We start from the raw sequence: 18,215 nt of genomic DNA on the forward strand, positions 1-18,215 counted from the left end.
GACGACTCAATATAATTTTTTTTTATTTTTTTGAAAAGCATCAATTTAACTTATGATATCCTCTGCAAATATTTGATCCAAAAAAATGTTTTTTAGTGTTTTTTAATTGAATTGAATATTATTCCTAAACTGTTGTTGTCTTCAATACACAGAAAGATTTTAATGTTTAAATCACAAATATGCACTGACAAATAATTTACCACGAGATGAGGCCTTTGGTTACCTTATTGCAATACCTAACAAATATTTTAAAAACAACAATTAACAGCTTTTGTACCTGTAACAAAATAGATTGGTTTTGTTTGATAAATGGTAAAAACTGAGAAGTATAACTAGATCGAAAACATGTGGCACAAATTTGTTAATTCACATTGTTTGGTAAAAACAAAGGATCACATGAAAATACCCTTTAATCTTCAAATGTTAATCTTGTTTGGATCAAGAAAATAACGTCATAGACACAGAATAAAACTTGACAGAACTAGGAGGATGTTCTTTATTACTTTTTACAAGAGCATATTTCATGATAATTACTGAAATCCTGCTATCTCTGTCCTAAAAGGCTTCAGTGAAATGATGAGAATATTCAAAGCTATTTAAATAATCTGTATTGAAAATTTCCAGTGCAACAGTCCTGGTCAATAAACTTTTTTTGTTAGTTTTATTTCAGTCAACAAGCTTTACAAGGACATATGGACACATATGGAAGAAAATCTGAGAGAAACTATTAAAGGTTAAAAACGGAGCAGTCGCAGAAAAAAAATTAGCAAAATCCCAGTGAATGAGCTCAGGACTGGGAACACTGGTCTCTGGTCAGCGTCTGTGTGACTGCAGGCTGGGAGCCCTTGGAGGCCTCACAGGTCACAGAGCCCACCTTCCTCCACTGGTCTGCAGGGAGCCTCAGGGTGCTGCTCCAGCTGTAGAGGCCGTCCTTCTGCAGCACCCCGGGGCTCCTGCTCTGCTCCCAGCTGCTGCTGCTGCTGCTGCTGTCGTCCACCTTCCAGGACAGACTCCAGTCTGAGGGGAAGCCCTTGTTGGCCAGACACATGAGGGTGGCCTTCCCCTGCTGCAGCTCCTCACTGGAGGGGGGCAGCACTGTCAGGGTGGGGCGGGCATCACCTAGGAGACACCAATCAGGTTAGAGGACAGGAACCAAGATGGCATCAATCAAACGACACCAGGACAGCTTCACCGTGACAATGTTTGTCAGGGTGAAATCACCCAAGCCTCCAATCAGGTAAGGCTACAGGAATCCCACAGGAAGTATAATCTATGTCATGAACACAAATCTTATTAAGGAGCCAGACAGGACCCTCATGTTTTCATTTTTACATGCTGAAACTCAATAGTTTTTTGTTTAGTTTTTTACATGGTGGTCTATACACCAATCTTCTATCATCATCCTTAGAACTTTATAAAGCAGTATAAAACCAATACATCAGAATTTGCATTCTTTCTTGAAAAGTTTGCATTATCATGTTGTTTTTCAGTTACTCTGTAACTATTATTAGACAAGGACTGATTTAGCTCATAAGCAGCAGAACCCCCCACCCTCACCCTACCTCATCCTATCCTAACACCACCTGAGACCTGGCAACAATAAGCTGGGTGTGCAGAATGGGGCGATAGAGAAAAATTACTCTTGAATATGAAGCAGGCTGCAAACTCTTTGACATTTAAAGCCAACAACATATTTAGTAATGCACAGTCATATTTTAAACCCATTTAAAACATCCACCAGATGGTTGAATTGTTTATTTGTGAGTTATTTTTCATCTTAAAACATTTGAGATGTTTATGATAAATCTTGATGAAGAAACACTACTGATCCTAAAGTAATTTACTTTTTTAAGTAGGTATCCTGTGCTACACAGGGGCACAGTAGGTACAGTCTCCTTATGTGTGAGTGTGTGCCTGAATTGTTGTTTGTCCTGTTTGTCTCTGTGTTGCCCTGTGATAGACTGGAGACCAGTCCAGTGTGTACCCCGTGTCTCACCCATCGACAGCTGGAGACACCAGCACCCCTCGCGACCCCAAAAGGGATAGGCGTGTTAGGAAATGGGTGGATGAAGTAGGTATTCCAAGCTCAAACTATAAAATACTTTAAATAATACTTTTAAACAGCACTAATCCCAAAGCGGAAACTAAAACACCTTAGAAAATATATTCTGTAAAGCATGCTGTTGGACAAAAAGTCTTTCTAGCATCAACGGACATGGGTAGTTCACTCAGTGAATAAATCTTGTGTAAAAATGACTCAGTGAGAACTGAAATTGAACTGAAAGCTGCGGAGACTGACACGGTTCACTGGGAATACCCAGATGCATGTATTGAAACATTCAAACGTGTTTTAACTTTTTGTATCCTCTAAACAAGAAACAATGTGTTTTGGCATAAGCAGAATAATGAAAAGCTATTTTGCTTAACACCCCTCAATACAATAAAATCCCTAAGGAAATATCCTGCAAATGAGTTCTTAGAATTAATATTATAAAAAATGTACGATGTTAATGCAAGAAACATCTAATAACTGGCAATAACTACATCATAGTGATATGCATTTTATGATCCTTGCTCAACCACTTTAGTCCTTCATTGCATTAACAACAAATCAGCAGCAGTGGAAATGAAACTGAGAGACATTTTTCAAATGGGTAGCATTTATTTTTTATTCATTTCAAAGATAAGTTGGGTAAACACTTCTATTACAGTAACTTCAGTTATCAACAGCCATGAAAATAGCACAACTTGCACACAAACTATATAAACAATTGCCCTATTATTAGATGAGTCTGATATTAACCTGAAAATGCCACCAAATAAATGAAAAGATACAAACTAGAATCTTCTGATGAAAAACTAAACAAAAAAGATAATTTTTTGTAAAATCTCTAACCTTTTAGTATAATTAGATATTTTGTCCTGTTGAATTTCTTCTATTGCAGTGGGATAACAGGTGATCAAGCTACATCAACATGACAGTTTAGATCATTGTAAGCTATGAAAGAGTAAACTGAACCTGTCCTTAATAACTTTGAAAATCATTTTCAGAAATACATCACCAGTAAATACTGATGTAAGAATAAACAAAAATGTGGGCTTCAAAAGGATGAGTTAGTTCCATATTTATTATATAGATGGTTAAATGGTAAATGTCTTGTACTTGTATAACATTTTATCAATTTCCACAACCCCAAGCGCTTCACACTATATTCCCCCATTCACCACACGTTCACACTCTCACGATGTTGATCTATGTTAGTAGTCCCAGGTGCCCTGGAGGAGACTGACACAAGCAATGCTGCCATTCATCTGCCATATGGGTTGAAATATGTGTTATGTTTATTATTTAATTCTTTGTAATTTAAAGGAACTATTGTGAGAAAAATACATAAAGAAATATCTGGTTATTGGTTTATGTGGTTTATTCTGTAAAACCTCATATTCTTAAATTCATATTGTTCCAAACTCCCTGCTGGAGTCAGCCAGAGCATTTCCATAGAGAGGCACTTTGCATCAGCAGCACCATGCTCCAGTGCTCTGGGAGAGTTTATAGTCCTGAGAGTTGAACACTGGAGGACTGACAGCTGTCCTTCATGACAACAGAAGACACAGAAATCCTCCTCATCAAAAACATGACTTTGATCTGCGTCCTCATCTGGACTCTCCTCTGCTGCTGCTTCACAGGTAAAGTCCAGAGGATCAAACTCCTCTCCTCTATTAACATCTGTCCCTCTGAAATGAAGCCCACAAAACCATCAAGCTGCTTTATGTTTTTGTCTCTGTGTCCTCAGAGTCCAGAGGTCAGGTCACAGTGACTCAGCCTGCAGCAGTGACAGCTGATCTGGGAGGATCTGCCAGGATCCCCTGTAGGACCAGTCAGAATGTTTATGGCTCTGACCGTTTAGCCTGGTATCAACAGAAAGATGGACAACCTCCTAAGCTGCTCATTTATTATGCCAGCACTCGAGCATCAGGGACTCCAAGTCGTTTTACAGGCAGTGGATCAAACTCTGACTTCACTCTGACCATCAGTGGAGTTCAGGCTGAAGATGCTGCAGTTTACTACTGTCAGAGTGATCACTATATTAGCAGCCTGTGGGTGTTCACACAGTGAAAAACAGTCGTACAAAAACCTCCCTCAGTCAGGCTGAACAGAAACTGAACTGCAGCTGCAGAGACTGATTCTGTTCAGTGAACAGACTAAAAGATAAGGTACAAAGAAAAAAAAAAAGATAAGGTACAATTAATGGACTTTAAATTCAGGTGAACTTGTGTTACAGAAACATACTTAGATGCTGTTTAAAATTATAAATACATATTATGCTAACTACATTTTGAAAACCTTCGTGAATATTTAAAGTTGACAGACTTTTGGTAACGTAACAATGACATTAACCTTGGACCTTTATTTCTCTGCCTCACAGGTGTTTAAAACTGATTTTACAAGAGCAGCACTATATGGATATCCCAGTCAACATAATAAATAAATGAACCACATTAAAAACATTCATGTAACAGTATGAGAGTGAACTGAAAACAAGGAAGAATCATGTCTGATTAAATGTGATAAATTTAGTTCATCAGTACAGGTTAACTACCACAAGTTCCTGATTCTTTTTTCTTTGATTTGCTAATTAAAACAAAACTAAACTGTAGTAATAATGCTGTGCTGTGTGTTACCCACTAAGCACTGGTTCACTACCAGTTAGTTCATGATTAGTTCCTAAGGCGTTTCTCAGTAGTTAATTAAATGGTGTATACCTTATTGTAAAGTGTTACCAACACACACATGCTCGATTTCACACCAGGTTGACTTATCACCTCTTTAGTTCTTTAATGACACCAAATCCACAATGATGAAGCATGCAAATAAATCACCTTTTTTATATATTTGGACTAATTTTCAACATAAACAAAAAAATTTGATAGAGGAGATTGTATTGATCACCTAGAAGTTTGGGCTCGCCGTGGCTCAATGTTCAACAGTTGTCTTACTGTGAGATTTTCTTTTTTTTTAACCAACTTCCCTCAGTATCTGGAGAAAAATTGCAGCATACACAGAGTGTAAATATGTAAGAAGACTTAAAAGGAAACATTCTGGAATTTGTCTGATTCTGCAGAAACAAGAAGCTCAGCACAAGTCTCTTAAAAGAACAACAAACACAGTGTGTCATATGTCACATGATTTATATCTTAAAACATGATTTATATCATAAAACAAATAATATACTCTCTCGCTTAAAACTTGGAATAACCGTTGATTCAGGCTTGTTTCTATCATCTGCAAAACATTTCCAAACTTACTCCTATTGTTTCTCATCCTGAGATGGAAATGATTTCCAAAATTCATGCTTTTGTTTTGTGTCATATGGACTATTGCAATGCACTTTAAACATCCATCCATTTTCTGACCCGCTTAATCCCTCATGGGGTCGCTAGTGCCTATCTCCAGCGTTCACTGGGCGAGAAGCGGGGTACACCCTGGACAGGTCGCCAGTCTGTCGCAGGGCAACACAGAGACAGACAGCCATTCATGCACACACTCACACCTAAGGACAATTTAGAGAAGCCAATTAACCTAACAGTCATGTTTTTGGACTGTGGGAGGAAGCCAGAGTACCCGGAGAGAACCCACGTGTGCACAGGGAGAACATGCAAACTCCATGCAGAAAGATTGGATTTGAACCCAGAACCTTCTTACTACAAGACACCAGTGCTACCCACTGCAACACTGTGCAGCCTGCACTTTAAACATGTCTTACCAAAACCTCCCTGGATTGCAATGTGTACAAAATGCTGCAGCTTGACTTCTGACAAGATCTTCAAAATTTGGAATGTGACTCCACTTCTTATGCAACTTAATTGGCTCCTGGTTTAATATTGAGTACTTTTCAAGATCTTAGTTTTGACTTGGAAAACTCTGCATGGACAGCCACCAGGATAACTTGCTGAACTTTTACATCCCTACACCCCCATTAAGGCTCTGAGGGCCAGTGATCAAGATTGCCCCCATAAAAAAATGAAAAACCAAGGTAGACAGAGCTTTCTCTTCTGTGGCTCCAAGACTCTGGAACACCCTTCTTCTGACCGAGATCAACAGATTCAGTGGTTTCTTTTAAAGGCCAGCTAAAAACATATCTTATATCTCCTTTTGTTTATTGTGGGCTTGTGTGATTCTGTTATCTTCTACTGTAAAGCACATTAAGTGGTGCTATATAAATTAATTTACTTACTAACTATAAATGTGTGTTGATCTACAGAAAATACAGAGTAACCAAAACTGATTGCTGTGATTTCAAAAATATTTTTTTTCCTGTTCTTTACTCATCTGTCCATGTTGTTGTGATGTTTCCAATCTCTGCAACGATTTTAAAGACATAAAAAAGACTAATGAAGATGTGTTTACATGTTACATACAAGAACAACTAAATATGATTTTAAGTGAAGAAATTTTACTTAAAAACAAACTACTACCAAACCAAATGTTCCAGTTTCCCTCAGTCGGACAGTAGAAAAAAACACGGATGCTCACAATATTGTTTAAACACAAACAAAGTCAATAACACTGTTCTAAGCAGTATTTTCTACAAATAAACAGAGCTGAAACATCCAGTCTGTTGAAGACTGAGAGGTATGACATGTACGACTGACTAAATGTTAGAAAAATAATTGAGAGCTGCTGCAATCAGACAAAGGTTTTACTAAATTTTGCTATCAGTAGCAACCATCATGAAAGCCGATGTCGGGTACCATGCGGTTATACCGATTTTCCGACTCGTAATACCGACTTTAGGGGCCGTTCCTGCCAGAGGTTGAGAATGCCGACTACCGAGTATAATGGAACACACTATTAGCTCTCTTGGCTGAAAACATATCCTAAGTTTCTGACAGGAGTTTCTTTAAACAATATTACAATTGTTTAGGCCTCAATACCTCTTCAAGACACAGGATGGCTTAAACAGAAATTAAAATAAAAAACGTTATTAGTCATACGATGGACATTAAACAGCTTGGTAAGAACAGAAAGTGAATTAAACTCTAGCTGCTTATTTTTTTGGCCAACAGAAGAGTTTCAGAGACTCTAAATTAAACTTAAAGTTGTCTCTGGGAAAAAAGGAAACACTGTGGATAAGTTCTCCTCCATTAGGAATTGAAAAGAGCGAGTGCCGAAAACTCGAATGGAGGTGGTGAAAGACTGGACTCCAGGTTCACTATGACATCTTTAAAGACAGACTTTACAGATGTACTCTAAAACTGAAAAATTCAAGAGATTATTTTTTCTGAGATTATCAACAAATAGTAATAATTTGTATACCTTATTTGACACAGTCGACAGCTTAACAAACCCTCTGGTGTCTGTGGCAGCTGAACTCCAATCTAACGAGGCCTGTAATTAATTTGCGAACTTCTTTCTGTAATGATCTGTTTTGAAGGTGAACCCGGAATAGAACCAAAACTCTGCTATGTTGATTAATGGTTTATTTGAGGGATGATGAGGAGTGGGGAACAGACAGGCTACTAAACTGAGTCCAACAAAAGGTAAGGCAAAACATCCAGGTAACACCTTGTACGGGATCAGGCAAACAGAACTGGGCAAAAACAGACAGAACAGGTCAATAAAACAGAAACAAGGTGCTGGGAGCTCTTACCAGGTGCGGGACGGAGTGCATGAAAGAATGAGAGACGAACCGACAACTAGCTGAGGAGGAGGTGAGGCTTAAATAAACAGACTAACAGGTGAGCGGAGTGAAAGACTAATTAACCTAAGGTGGAACCAATTACAGAACTGGAGAATAAACCAAAACCCAAGGACACTAATAATAATAACAAATCGCAGCACTAAGATCAGAACTAATACAGAAAACCGATAATGAAAACAATCAACAGCCTAAACAGAACTCAATAATCTAGAACGCAAATAAACCAAGAGGCAGAAAAATACTAAACCAACAAATAAATGTGAACCAGAACAGAATATAAAATAAACAGGCTAAACTGGACTCCAGAACTTGAAAACACGAAGTAAACATAAGGCAAGGAAACTAACTTAACCGAATCATAAACAGGAATCAAGACAGAATATTACAGAACCCCCCCCTCAAGGACGGATTCCAGACGTCCCTCGAACAGAACACATAGCATACTAGACCGGGTGGGAGGAGGGGGTTATCGGACGGAGGGATAGAGTCCTGGCAAAAATCAAAACAACCCAACAGGGCGAACCAGAAAAAGAAAAAACACAGTTTCTAGGTACAGAAGTCTGGTGGACATCCCGGCGGGCGGCCCCGGCGTGACGGGTTCTCCGGCGGACGGCCCCGGCGTGACGGGCTCTCCGGCGGACGGCCCCGGCGTGACGGGCTCTCCGGCGGACGGCCCCGGCGTGACGGGCTCTCCGGCGGACGACCCCGGCGTGACGGGCTCTCCGGCGGACGGCCCCGGCGTGACGGGCTCTCCGGCGGACGGCCCCGGTGTGACGGGTTCTCCGGCGGACGGCCAGGAGGCCGTCGGCGGATCCAGGCGACAGGAGGCCGTCGGCGGAGCAGAAACCGCGGGGCCCATCGGCGCGACCTGGAGAGAGACAAAATAGAACCGGGCGCCGGACTACAGGGTACGGAAGGCGCCAGACTACAGGCTAAGGGGGGCACCGGACTACAGGCTAAGGGGGGCGCCGGACTACAGGCTAAGGGGGGCGCCGGACTACAGGCTAAGGGGGGCGCCGGACTACAGGCTAAGGGAGGCGCCGGACTACAGGCTAAAGGAGGCGCCGGACTACAGGCTAAAGGAGGCGCCGGACTACAGGCTGAGGAGGACGCCGGACTACAGGCTAAAGGCGGCGGCGCATGGTTAACGGCTTCAGGCGGTGGCGCCTGATTACAGGCGACTGAAGAGGGAGCCTGGCTACAGGCAACTGAAGAGGGAGCCTGGCTACAGGCGACTGAAGAGGGAGCCTGGCTACAGGCGACTGAAGAGGGAGCCTGGCTACAGGCGACTGAAGAGGGAGCCTGGCTACAGGCGACTGAAGGGAAAGCCTGGCTACAGGCGACTGAAGGGGAAGCCTGGCTACAGGCGACTGAAGGGGAAGCCTGGCTACAGGCGACTGAAGGGGAAGCCTGGCTACAGGCGACTGAATGGGGAGCCTGACTACAGGCGACTGAAAGGGGAGCCTGGCTACAGGCGACTGAAGGGAATGCCTGGCTACAGGCGACTGAAGGGGGAGCCTGGCTACAGGCGACTGAAGGGGGAGCCTGGCTACAGGCAGCTAACGTGGGAGCCTGGCTACAGGCTGCTAAAGTGGGGGCCTGGCTACAGGCTGCTAAAGTGGGGGCCTGGCTACAGGCTGCGGAGGTGGGAGCCTGGCTACAGGCTGCGGAGGTGGGAGCCTGGCTACAGGCTGCGGAGGTGGGAGCCTGGCTACAGGCTGCGGAGGTGGGAGCCTGGCTACAGGCTGCTGAGGTGGGAGCCTGGCTACAGGCTGCTAAGGTGGCCACAGGACTACAGACTACAGAGGCCACCGGGCTACAGACTACAGAGACCACAGGGCTACAGACTACAGAGGCCACAGGGCTACAGACTACCGGAGGCCCCAGGCTACAGGCTTCAGGAGGCCCCGGGCTACAGGCTTCAGGAGGCCCCGGGCTACAGGCTTCAGGAGGCCCCGGGCTACAGGCTTCGGGAGCCAAAGTCAGACCCTTAGCCACCAGGAGTCTCAGGATCAGCTCCTGGAGGGTCTCAGAAAGAGACATCCAATAAAGTCTCTCCCAAAGTTGGCTGTCCATGAGGGTAATAAGGGGTCTTGGCTTACACATAACTCTGAAAGGCTCAAAGTCTCCAGGGGGCCCCGGTTGTTGAATCCCCTTCAGAGGTCCCGAGTGCCCGAAGAGTGAAGGATCCCCCTGGGTTCCCACGTCGCAGGTCTGCGCCGGACCCCTCTGGGTTCCCACGTCGCAGGTCTGCACCGGACCCCTCTGGGTTCCTACGTCGCAAGTCTGCGACGGACCCCCCTGGGTTCCCACGTCGCAGGTCCGCGAGGGACCCCTCTGGGTTCCCACGTCGCAGGTCTGCACCGGACCCCTCTGGGTTCCCACGTCGCAGGTCTGCGACGGACCCCTCTGGGTTCCCACGTCGCAGGTCCGCGGGGGCAGGTCCTCCTGACCCCTCTCACAGGACTTGGGCAGAGGCAGATCCTCCTGGACCCGCTCTGGTGACTTGACAGGAGCCGAGGCGTCGGCCAGACCCTCGGGGACAGACTCAGGAGCCAGGGCGTCGACCAGACCCTCGGGGACCGACTCAGGAGCCAAGGCGTCGACCAGACCCTCGGGGACCGACTCAGGAGCCAAGGCGTCGGCCGGATCCTCGGGGACAGACTCAGGAGTCGAGGCGTCAGCCAGACCCTTGGGGAAAGACTCAAGAGCCAAGGCGTCAGCCAGACTCTTGACGGCAGGAGCAGGGCGGTCATAAAAAGCCCTGAGAGCGTCTTTATATTGGCCCTCCAACTCCTTTAATCTCCTCTCCAGCTCCTCTGAATACTGGAGAAAAAGAGCCTCCCTGAGTCTCTTGATTATCGGGGCAAAAGTTCTGACTTTGTTCTCCAGGGTCAAATATTCCGAGTCACGGACGCCAGCAGGGGGAGCTGTGGGCGTCTCGGCTCTAGGAAGCGAGGGACTCCTGTCTGCTGAACCGGAAGTGGGCTGAGGCTGGGACTCGGCCGTCGGGTGAGGCCGAGCTGGCTCGTTGGGCAACTGCCCGCCTACAATGGATGAATGTCCGGCAGGCGAGCGCTTCTTCCTTCGGCGGCGAGGTGGCGGACCTTGCTGGAGGGCTGATAACTCCGGGCGGGACGCGACCGCTGAAGCCGATGGCGGTCCTTGCGGCACCACATTAGGAGAGGGAGGTTGAGCCGGTTCCGGGAAAAGGTCCGGGCGGAGGTCCCGCACCACGTCCGCATGAACCTCGAGAAAAAAGTCCGTGTCAGGACAGGCACGCTCCGAGGTGGACAGTCTGGAGGCTTGAGGTGAGTTAACCGGGAGAGCCGGCGTGCTGGAAGGTTTACCAGGCTTGTGCAGCATAGCAGCTCCGGGGCGGAGATGGCGTTTTGGCGACAGGTTCATGTTGGTCGGTTCGTTTCTGTAATGATCTGTTTTGAAGGTGAACCCGGAATAGAACCAAAACTCTGCTATGTTGATTAATGGTTTATTTGAGGGATGATGAGGAGTGGGGAACAGACAGGCTACTAAACTGAGTCCAACAAAAGGTAAGGCAAAACATCCAGGTAACACCTTGTACGGGATCAGGCAAACAGAACTGGGCAAAAACAGACAGAACAGGTCAATAAAACAGAAACAAGGTGCTGGGAGCTCTTACCAGGTGCGGGACGGAGTGCATGAAAGAATGAGAGACGAACCGACAACTAGCTGAGGAGGAGGTGAGGCTTAAATAAACAGACTAACAGGTGAGCGGAGTGAAAGACTAATTAACCTAAGGTGGAACCAATTACAGAACTGGAGAATAAACCAAAACCCAAGGACACTAATAATAATAACAAATCGCAGCACTAAGATCAGAACTAATACAGAAAACCGATAATGAAAACAATCAACAGCCTAAACAGAACTCAATAATCTAGAACGCAAATAAACCAAGAGGCAGAAAAATACTAAACCAACAAATAAATGTGAACCAGAACAGAATATAAAATAAACAGGCTAAACTGGACTCCAGAACTTGAAAACACGAAGTAAACATAAGGCAAGGAAACTAACTTAACCGAATCATAAACAGGAATCAAGACAGAATATTACACTTTCCTGAGAAAATTAAAGGCATGAGTAGGACAGTTTGTACATCAATGTCAGGTGCAGTGCCAATACTGTCTCAGTTTTACACCCTGTTGAAACAATATAAATCTCAAAATAATTAATCATAAAAATACAAAGACCAGTAATGTTTTGAGCTGTTTTCGCTGGATAAAGAGGACTGAACTGTTCAGTTTAGAATGACTCATACCACTGATAGATTGGTTTAACAGAAGGAGGCGTTACGAGCTGTAGAGCTGAGCTCCATTTGACTGACTCTGTGTGTTTGCATATGTGTCCTGCCTCTCTGCTCCCAGCTGTTAAGAGGTCAGTGTTGATCAGTGGCTGTCCAGGCCTTTCAGAGCCACTGACACACCAGCAGCACAATGATGATGTCACTGACTCTACTGCTGACCACCCTGGGGCTCCTGGTTCACGGTGAGACTTTCTGCTCAAAGGTTATGTTTATGTAACAGAATTAACGTTGCAACATTTTCTGCATAAGTTAAAAAAAAAATTCTTCTAAAATGTGTTTTCTGTTTTGTTTTCTAAAGATTCTTCAGGAGACATTGTTCTGACTCAGACTCCTGAAGCTCTGTCTGGTGTTCAGGGACAGACCGTCTCCATTAGATGTAAAGCTGACAGACTTATAGGTGATGACATTGACTGGTATCTTCAGAAAAGTGGAAAAGCTCCAAAACTTTTGATTGAAGACACCACACGTCGTCAACCTGGAGTTCCTGAGCGGTTTCATGCAACAGCACAACAGACTGACTTCACTTTAACAATCAGTGGAGTTCAGACCGAAGATGCAGGAGTTTACTACTGTCAGCAGCATAACAGCTTCCCGTTCACACAGTGATACAACGTCGTACAAAAACCTCCCAGCAGAAGAGGAACTGATCCACAGTTGCAGATGTTTTACTTGTAATAATGTTCATGAAACTGAGTTTTGACACGTGTTCTATTTAAGTCATGCGGTTTTTATCAACACATGAATTGTGAGATAACGCCTCAGGCAATGTTCTGACCACACGTTTTTAGCACAATTTTTTTTTTTTTTGATGAACTTAACTGCTGAAAATCAATCATGGTTCTGGGAAACTCAAAGCATCCAAGTTCCAGGATCTAACATAAGAGTGAGATGCATTTTAAGATCCTTGCACAACTACTTTATTTCTTCATTATACTTTAATATCAAACTAAGACACATTTTTCAAATGAGTAACAGAGAAACCTAAGTGCTGGGTTTTTGTTTTAAAGACATTTGAGGCAAACACTTTTGTCAAAAAATTCTCAGGACGGAAAATATTATGAACTGCCATGAAAATATGAAAAACCTGCATTAAAAACAATATAATGTCACTTTTAATTCAGCCTGATTTTAACCAGAACATATCCACTAAATAAATAAATAGATACGACAGTGGTACAGGAGATAATAAGTTTGTCCTGCAGTTGGTGGGTTGCTGGTTCAATCCCCCACTCCAACCATGTCAGTCATTGTGTCTTTGTGCAAGACACTTCTCCCACCGTTGTGACATCGATATAAGGCCTTGCCTCTGTCAGTCTGCCCCAGGGCAGCTGTGGCTACTTATAAAGCTCACCACCATCAGGGTGTGAATTAATGATTGAAGAGTAAAGCGCTTTGGGGTCATCGGTCTAGTTAAAGAACTGTACAAGTACTAATTACCATTTTACCAAACTAGAATTTGTTGATGAAAAAGTATATATTTTAAGCGCATGGTACAGTTTCTAACCTTTCAGAATGATTCTTTTTCTTTTTAGTCTTAATTAATTTGTTCTATTGGTGTGGGATGACAGTGGTGATCCACAAACATCAGAATTAAAGTGAAGATAATTTGAAACTATGAATATTCAAATGAACCTGACCTGAAAGACTGAAAATTATTTATATGAAAACACAAACAGTAAATATAAGCACAAGCAAGAGCAAAACCTAACCCTCATAAGAAAGATTTAATCTGTTGTTTGTGTAGATTTTGAAATGTGTGCATTGTTTATTGTTTCTAAATTAATATTAACTATTGTGAGAGAAATACAAAAAGTAAAACAATGAAATATCTGATTAGTATCCTATAAAACTTCATATCCATTCATAAAGTCATTTTTTATCCAAAGTCTCTGCTGGAGTCATTTAGAGCATTTCCATAGAGAGGCACTTTGCATCAGCAGCACCATGCTCCAGTGCTCTGGGAGAGTTTATAGTCCTGAGAGTTGAACACTGGAGGACTGACAGCTGTCCTTCATCACAACAGAAGACACAGAAATCCTCCTCATCAAAAACATGACTTTGATCTGCGTCCTCATCTGGACTCTCCTCTGCTGCTGCTTCACAGGTAAAGTCCAGAGGATCAAACTCCTCTCCTCTATCAACATCTGTCCCTCTGAAATGAAGCCCACAAAACCATCAAGCTGCTTTATGTTTTTGTCTCTGTGTCCTCAGAGTCCAGAGGTCAGGTCACAGTGACTCAGCCTACAGCAGTGACAGCTGATCTGGGAGGATCTGCCAGGATCCCCTGTAGGACCAGTCAGAATGTTCATGGCTCTAACTGTTTAGCCTGGTACCAACAGAAAGATGAACAACCTCCTAAGCTTCTCTTTTATTATGTTGGGAATCGAGTATCGGGAACTCCAAGTCGTTTTAATGATGGTGGATCAAACTCTGACTTCACTCTGACCATCAGTGGAGTTCAGGCTGAAGATTCTGCAATTTACTACTGTCAGAGTTATCACAGTGATAGTGTGTTCACACAGTGAAAAACAGTCGTACAAAAACCTCCCTCAGTCAGGCTGAACAGAAACTGCAGCTGAATGTCACAGCAGACTCTGACACAGCTCACTAAATACAGACACACAGAGTAACAATCATTTATGGCAATATTCTTCCTCAAAAATACATTCACATGAATAGTTCCCATTAATATTATTGGTTTCATGGGAAGCTTTGAAGTTAATTTATGTATTTGAATATTTTAATAGACTTGTAAAAACTATGTTGTGGACAATAAAATTTGACCTGAGATTTAAATAAAATGTCAGAATTTAGGTATGCATTATAGAAAACATTGTTAACAACCAGATTAAGGTTTAGCTCTCTTGGCTGAACACATATCCTCAGGTTCTGACTGGATGTTTTTTAAACAGTGATACAATTGTTTTAGTCCTTAACTCTCCAGCTGCTCATTATGTGGCCAACAGCAGAGTTTCAGGGACTCTAAATGGTTTCATAGGCAGTAGATCAAACTCTGACTTTACTCTGACCATCAATAAAGTTCAGGCTGAAGATTCTGTCAGAGCGACACTTTCAACAGCCAAGTTGTGTTCACACAGTGGAAAACAATCAATGAACTAACTCATTCAGACTGAATAGAAACAACTGATGACTGGTGAAGCTGACTGAATGCAAACACATGAGAACATGACATTCTGTTATTGCTTTATAAATAAAACCAAAGTTTTTGACCCATTTTTATAAAATCTACTAAAAACTAAGTTTAAAAGCTACAATACAGTTAGAAAGAAAAAATATAAATAGGTTTTAATCTGGTTTTCACAGAGGATCAGATGTTTAAATCAATATAGAAGTTGATCCCAAAATTAACTACACTTGACACAAATCATTTGTGTCAAGTAATTTGTGATCATTAAGAAACATTACAAAAATAGATCCTGTTAATCTCAGGGAGTTTGCTTTAAATACAAATGTTATAAAACTGAGAGATAATTTTTAATGACACAGTCGCTGAAGAGGCTTTCAGCCATATCTTATGATGGTGTTCCGCTAATTTAGTAAAATTTCTGTCAATTTTCAATTTTCAAAACTTATTGTTGTGAAAATAAAATTACATAAAATTAAAAATCACAACTGTAAAGCAAAAATAAAAATAGTTCAAACAAAGCTGACAGCTCTTGTTGACTGACCTTTGGTTGTTTTACAGCATGAACCAGTAATGAACCAGAGGTGAAGTCAATGACTGCCTGCAGCAGTGAGTTCATCTTTGTGAGGGTCAGTCAGCATTAGAAGTCAGAGCAGACACAGGTTGAATGGTGGAAGGTACCATAGCTGGTTCCAAGAAAGAGGCGAGAAAATACCCAAACCTCCTTTAGATAAAGCTAACAGCAGAGCATCAGGGACTCCAAGTTGTTTACAGGCAGTTGATAAAACTGTGACTTCACTCTGACCATCAGTGGAGTTCAGGCTGAACATGCAGCAGTTTACCACTGTTTGTAAAAAGGATGTGAAAAGTAAGTATTTGTTATAGCAGTGAAACTCAGTTATTGGGTCAGGGTTAGTGACTGATGGACATGAAACATTTTACCATCAGTCAGACTGAGAAGAAACTGTTGCAGGCAGCGTCAGCAGTCAGGCAAAAATGAGCCTTGTCACTCAAAAACATTTTATGTCAAATTTTTTGGTTCATTCTTACATCTCCTGACTTAGGCAGCAGGGGTCAGCTACCTTTCTGATGAGGTGTGCCATCTAAAAATGCCACAGAGTGCCACATAAATGGCTGCATTAACACATTTATTAATTTTGTATCAAGTTATACACCACAGAAAACAACTATATTTATTGACATGTGTTGACAAAGTCTAGATCAACTTTTTTTAAACTACTTTGATCCATATTGAGTCCGCCATAACAGTAAAAGAACCATATAACAATAAAAACAAATATTCTTTCCATGCTCGGCTCAAATAATGATGAGGAAAAAAAACTCTGTAAACGTGTGGATGTAATCACCACTGCAAAAAGTGGTCTAAATATAAGTGGAAACTGCTTGAGATAAATGTATTTGACCTAAATTTAAGCATGTATGTACATATCTCCCAGTGGAACTAATACGTTGACCTCGTAAAATAATATAATTAGATATACTGCACTTGAAATAAGATCATTGAGATAAGTATTTTTCAGTGCAAAAACCTTATTCCTTTGGCAGATCATTGTACCTATCTGCTTAAGGACAAATACACTTATTTCAATTTAATGTTATATACTCTTAGTTCCTTTTCCTCTGTGGTAGGAACATTCTTAATGAGATCTCTGTCCCTGCTTTGTGTTTGCCAGTTCTGCTTTATGGGGATCACACTTAGTAACTTTAAGGAGCACACAGGTCTCTGAGTGTCCAGCAGTCAGACGACTACAGGAGGCGCTGAGGACACTCCTCATGTGAGAGGAAATCTGCTCACACAGATATGTAGAGCTGAATACTGTTGATAAAGCTGTGTCATTTTCTTGAGTCAAACCTGCCAGACAGTTAAAGGTAAGCTCCATGATCATGAACAGCTGTAGATTCCAGCTGCTGTTGTAGATCCACAAACTTTGTCCTCCACAGAGTCGAGCTCTTCATTAAAACTCTTGATAAATGTTGTGCTTATTGTACATATCCTTTAAATTTCTTCACCCTTAAATATTGAATTGTCTTTAAAAAAGTATTAAGATAATAACTTTAAAGAATATTAGACACATAAACTAACAAAGATAAGATGATGCTCTTCAGTACTTTTGACAGGAGCATCTTTAAGTATTTTTACTGAAATCATAAACTTTTGTCTAAAATAGAGCAAAAAGGAAATTCTAAGCTGTATGAATGCCTAAATTGAAAATGTCCAGTGCAACAGTTCTAGTAAAACAATAAATATATTTAAGTAATAAAGTAAAGCCACAATTATTTTTGTCAGTTTTATTTCAATCATCAAGTTGTACATGAACAGATAAACATTTAAGGAAGAAACACTGAGAGAAACGATTGAAGAGCAAAAACAGAGCAGTAGCAGAAAAAGACCAGCAAACTCCCAGTGAATGAGCTCAGGACTGGGAACACTGGTCTCTGGTCAGCGTCTGTGTGACTGCAGGCTGGGAGCCCTTGGAGGCCTCACAGGTCACAGAGCCCACCTTCCTCCACTGGTCTGCAGGGAGCCTCAGGGTGCTGCTCCAGCTGTAGAGGCCGTCCTTCTGCAGCACCACTCGGCTCTTGTTTTCTTCCCAGGTGAAGCTGCTGCTGCCGTCCAGCGTCCAGGACAGACTCCAGTCTGAGGGGAAGCCCTTGTTGGCCAGACACATGAGGGTGGCCTTCCCCTGCTGCAGCTCCTCACTGGAGGGGGGCAGCACTGTCAGGGTGGGACGGGCATCACCTAGGAGACACCAATCAGGTTAGAGGACAGGAACTACAATCTAACAACAGTCATTTCAACTCTTGTCCTGTTAGAGTTGATTTCCTCCATAAAGAAGTTTCTGACAGATGTCTTTCTGCTCTAACAGCCACTAAGCTCATGCTCTGTTTCACTTCCCTTTCAAAATTGTTCATGCATATCAGCTCAGGAAGACTGAGAATACAGTTTGAACTAAAAGAATCAGTACTGAAATGTAGAACCAATATATTACGTTTTTAC

The 18,215-nt window shown here is 42.5% G+C and overlaps 2 gene segments (V, D, J or C); both read right to left on the reverse strand.

The window, feature by feature from the left end:
* Positions 1–778: 778 nt before the first annotated feature.
* Positions 779–18,215, reverse strand: part of LOC118565466 — a 22,340-nt gene continuing 4,903 nt past the window's right edge. Inside the window, 1 exon segment of the C gene segment in view lies at positions 779–1,004. Within this exon segment, the coding sequence occupies positions 788–1,004 (217 nt within the window).
* On the reverse strand, positions 17,492–17,991 carry LOC118565303. The segment is given in 1 exon segment: positions 17,492–17,991. A coding segment is annotated over 1 exon segment (255 nt).

The sequence above is a fragment of the Fundulus heteroclitus genome, chromosome 13 (genome assembly GCF_011125445.2).
Source record: "Fundulus heteroclitus isolate FHET01 chromosome 13, MU-UCD_Fhet_4.1, whole genome shotgun sequence".
Lineage (NCBI taxonomy): Eukaryota > Metazoa > Chordata > Actinopteri > Cyprinodontiformes > Fundulidae > Fundulus > Fundulus heteroclitus.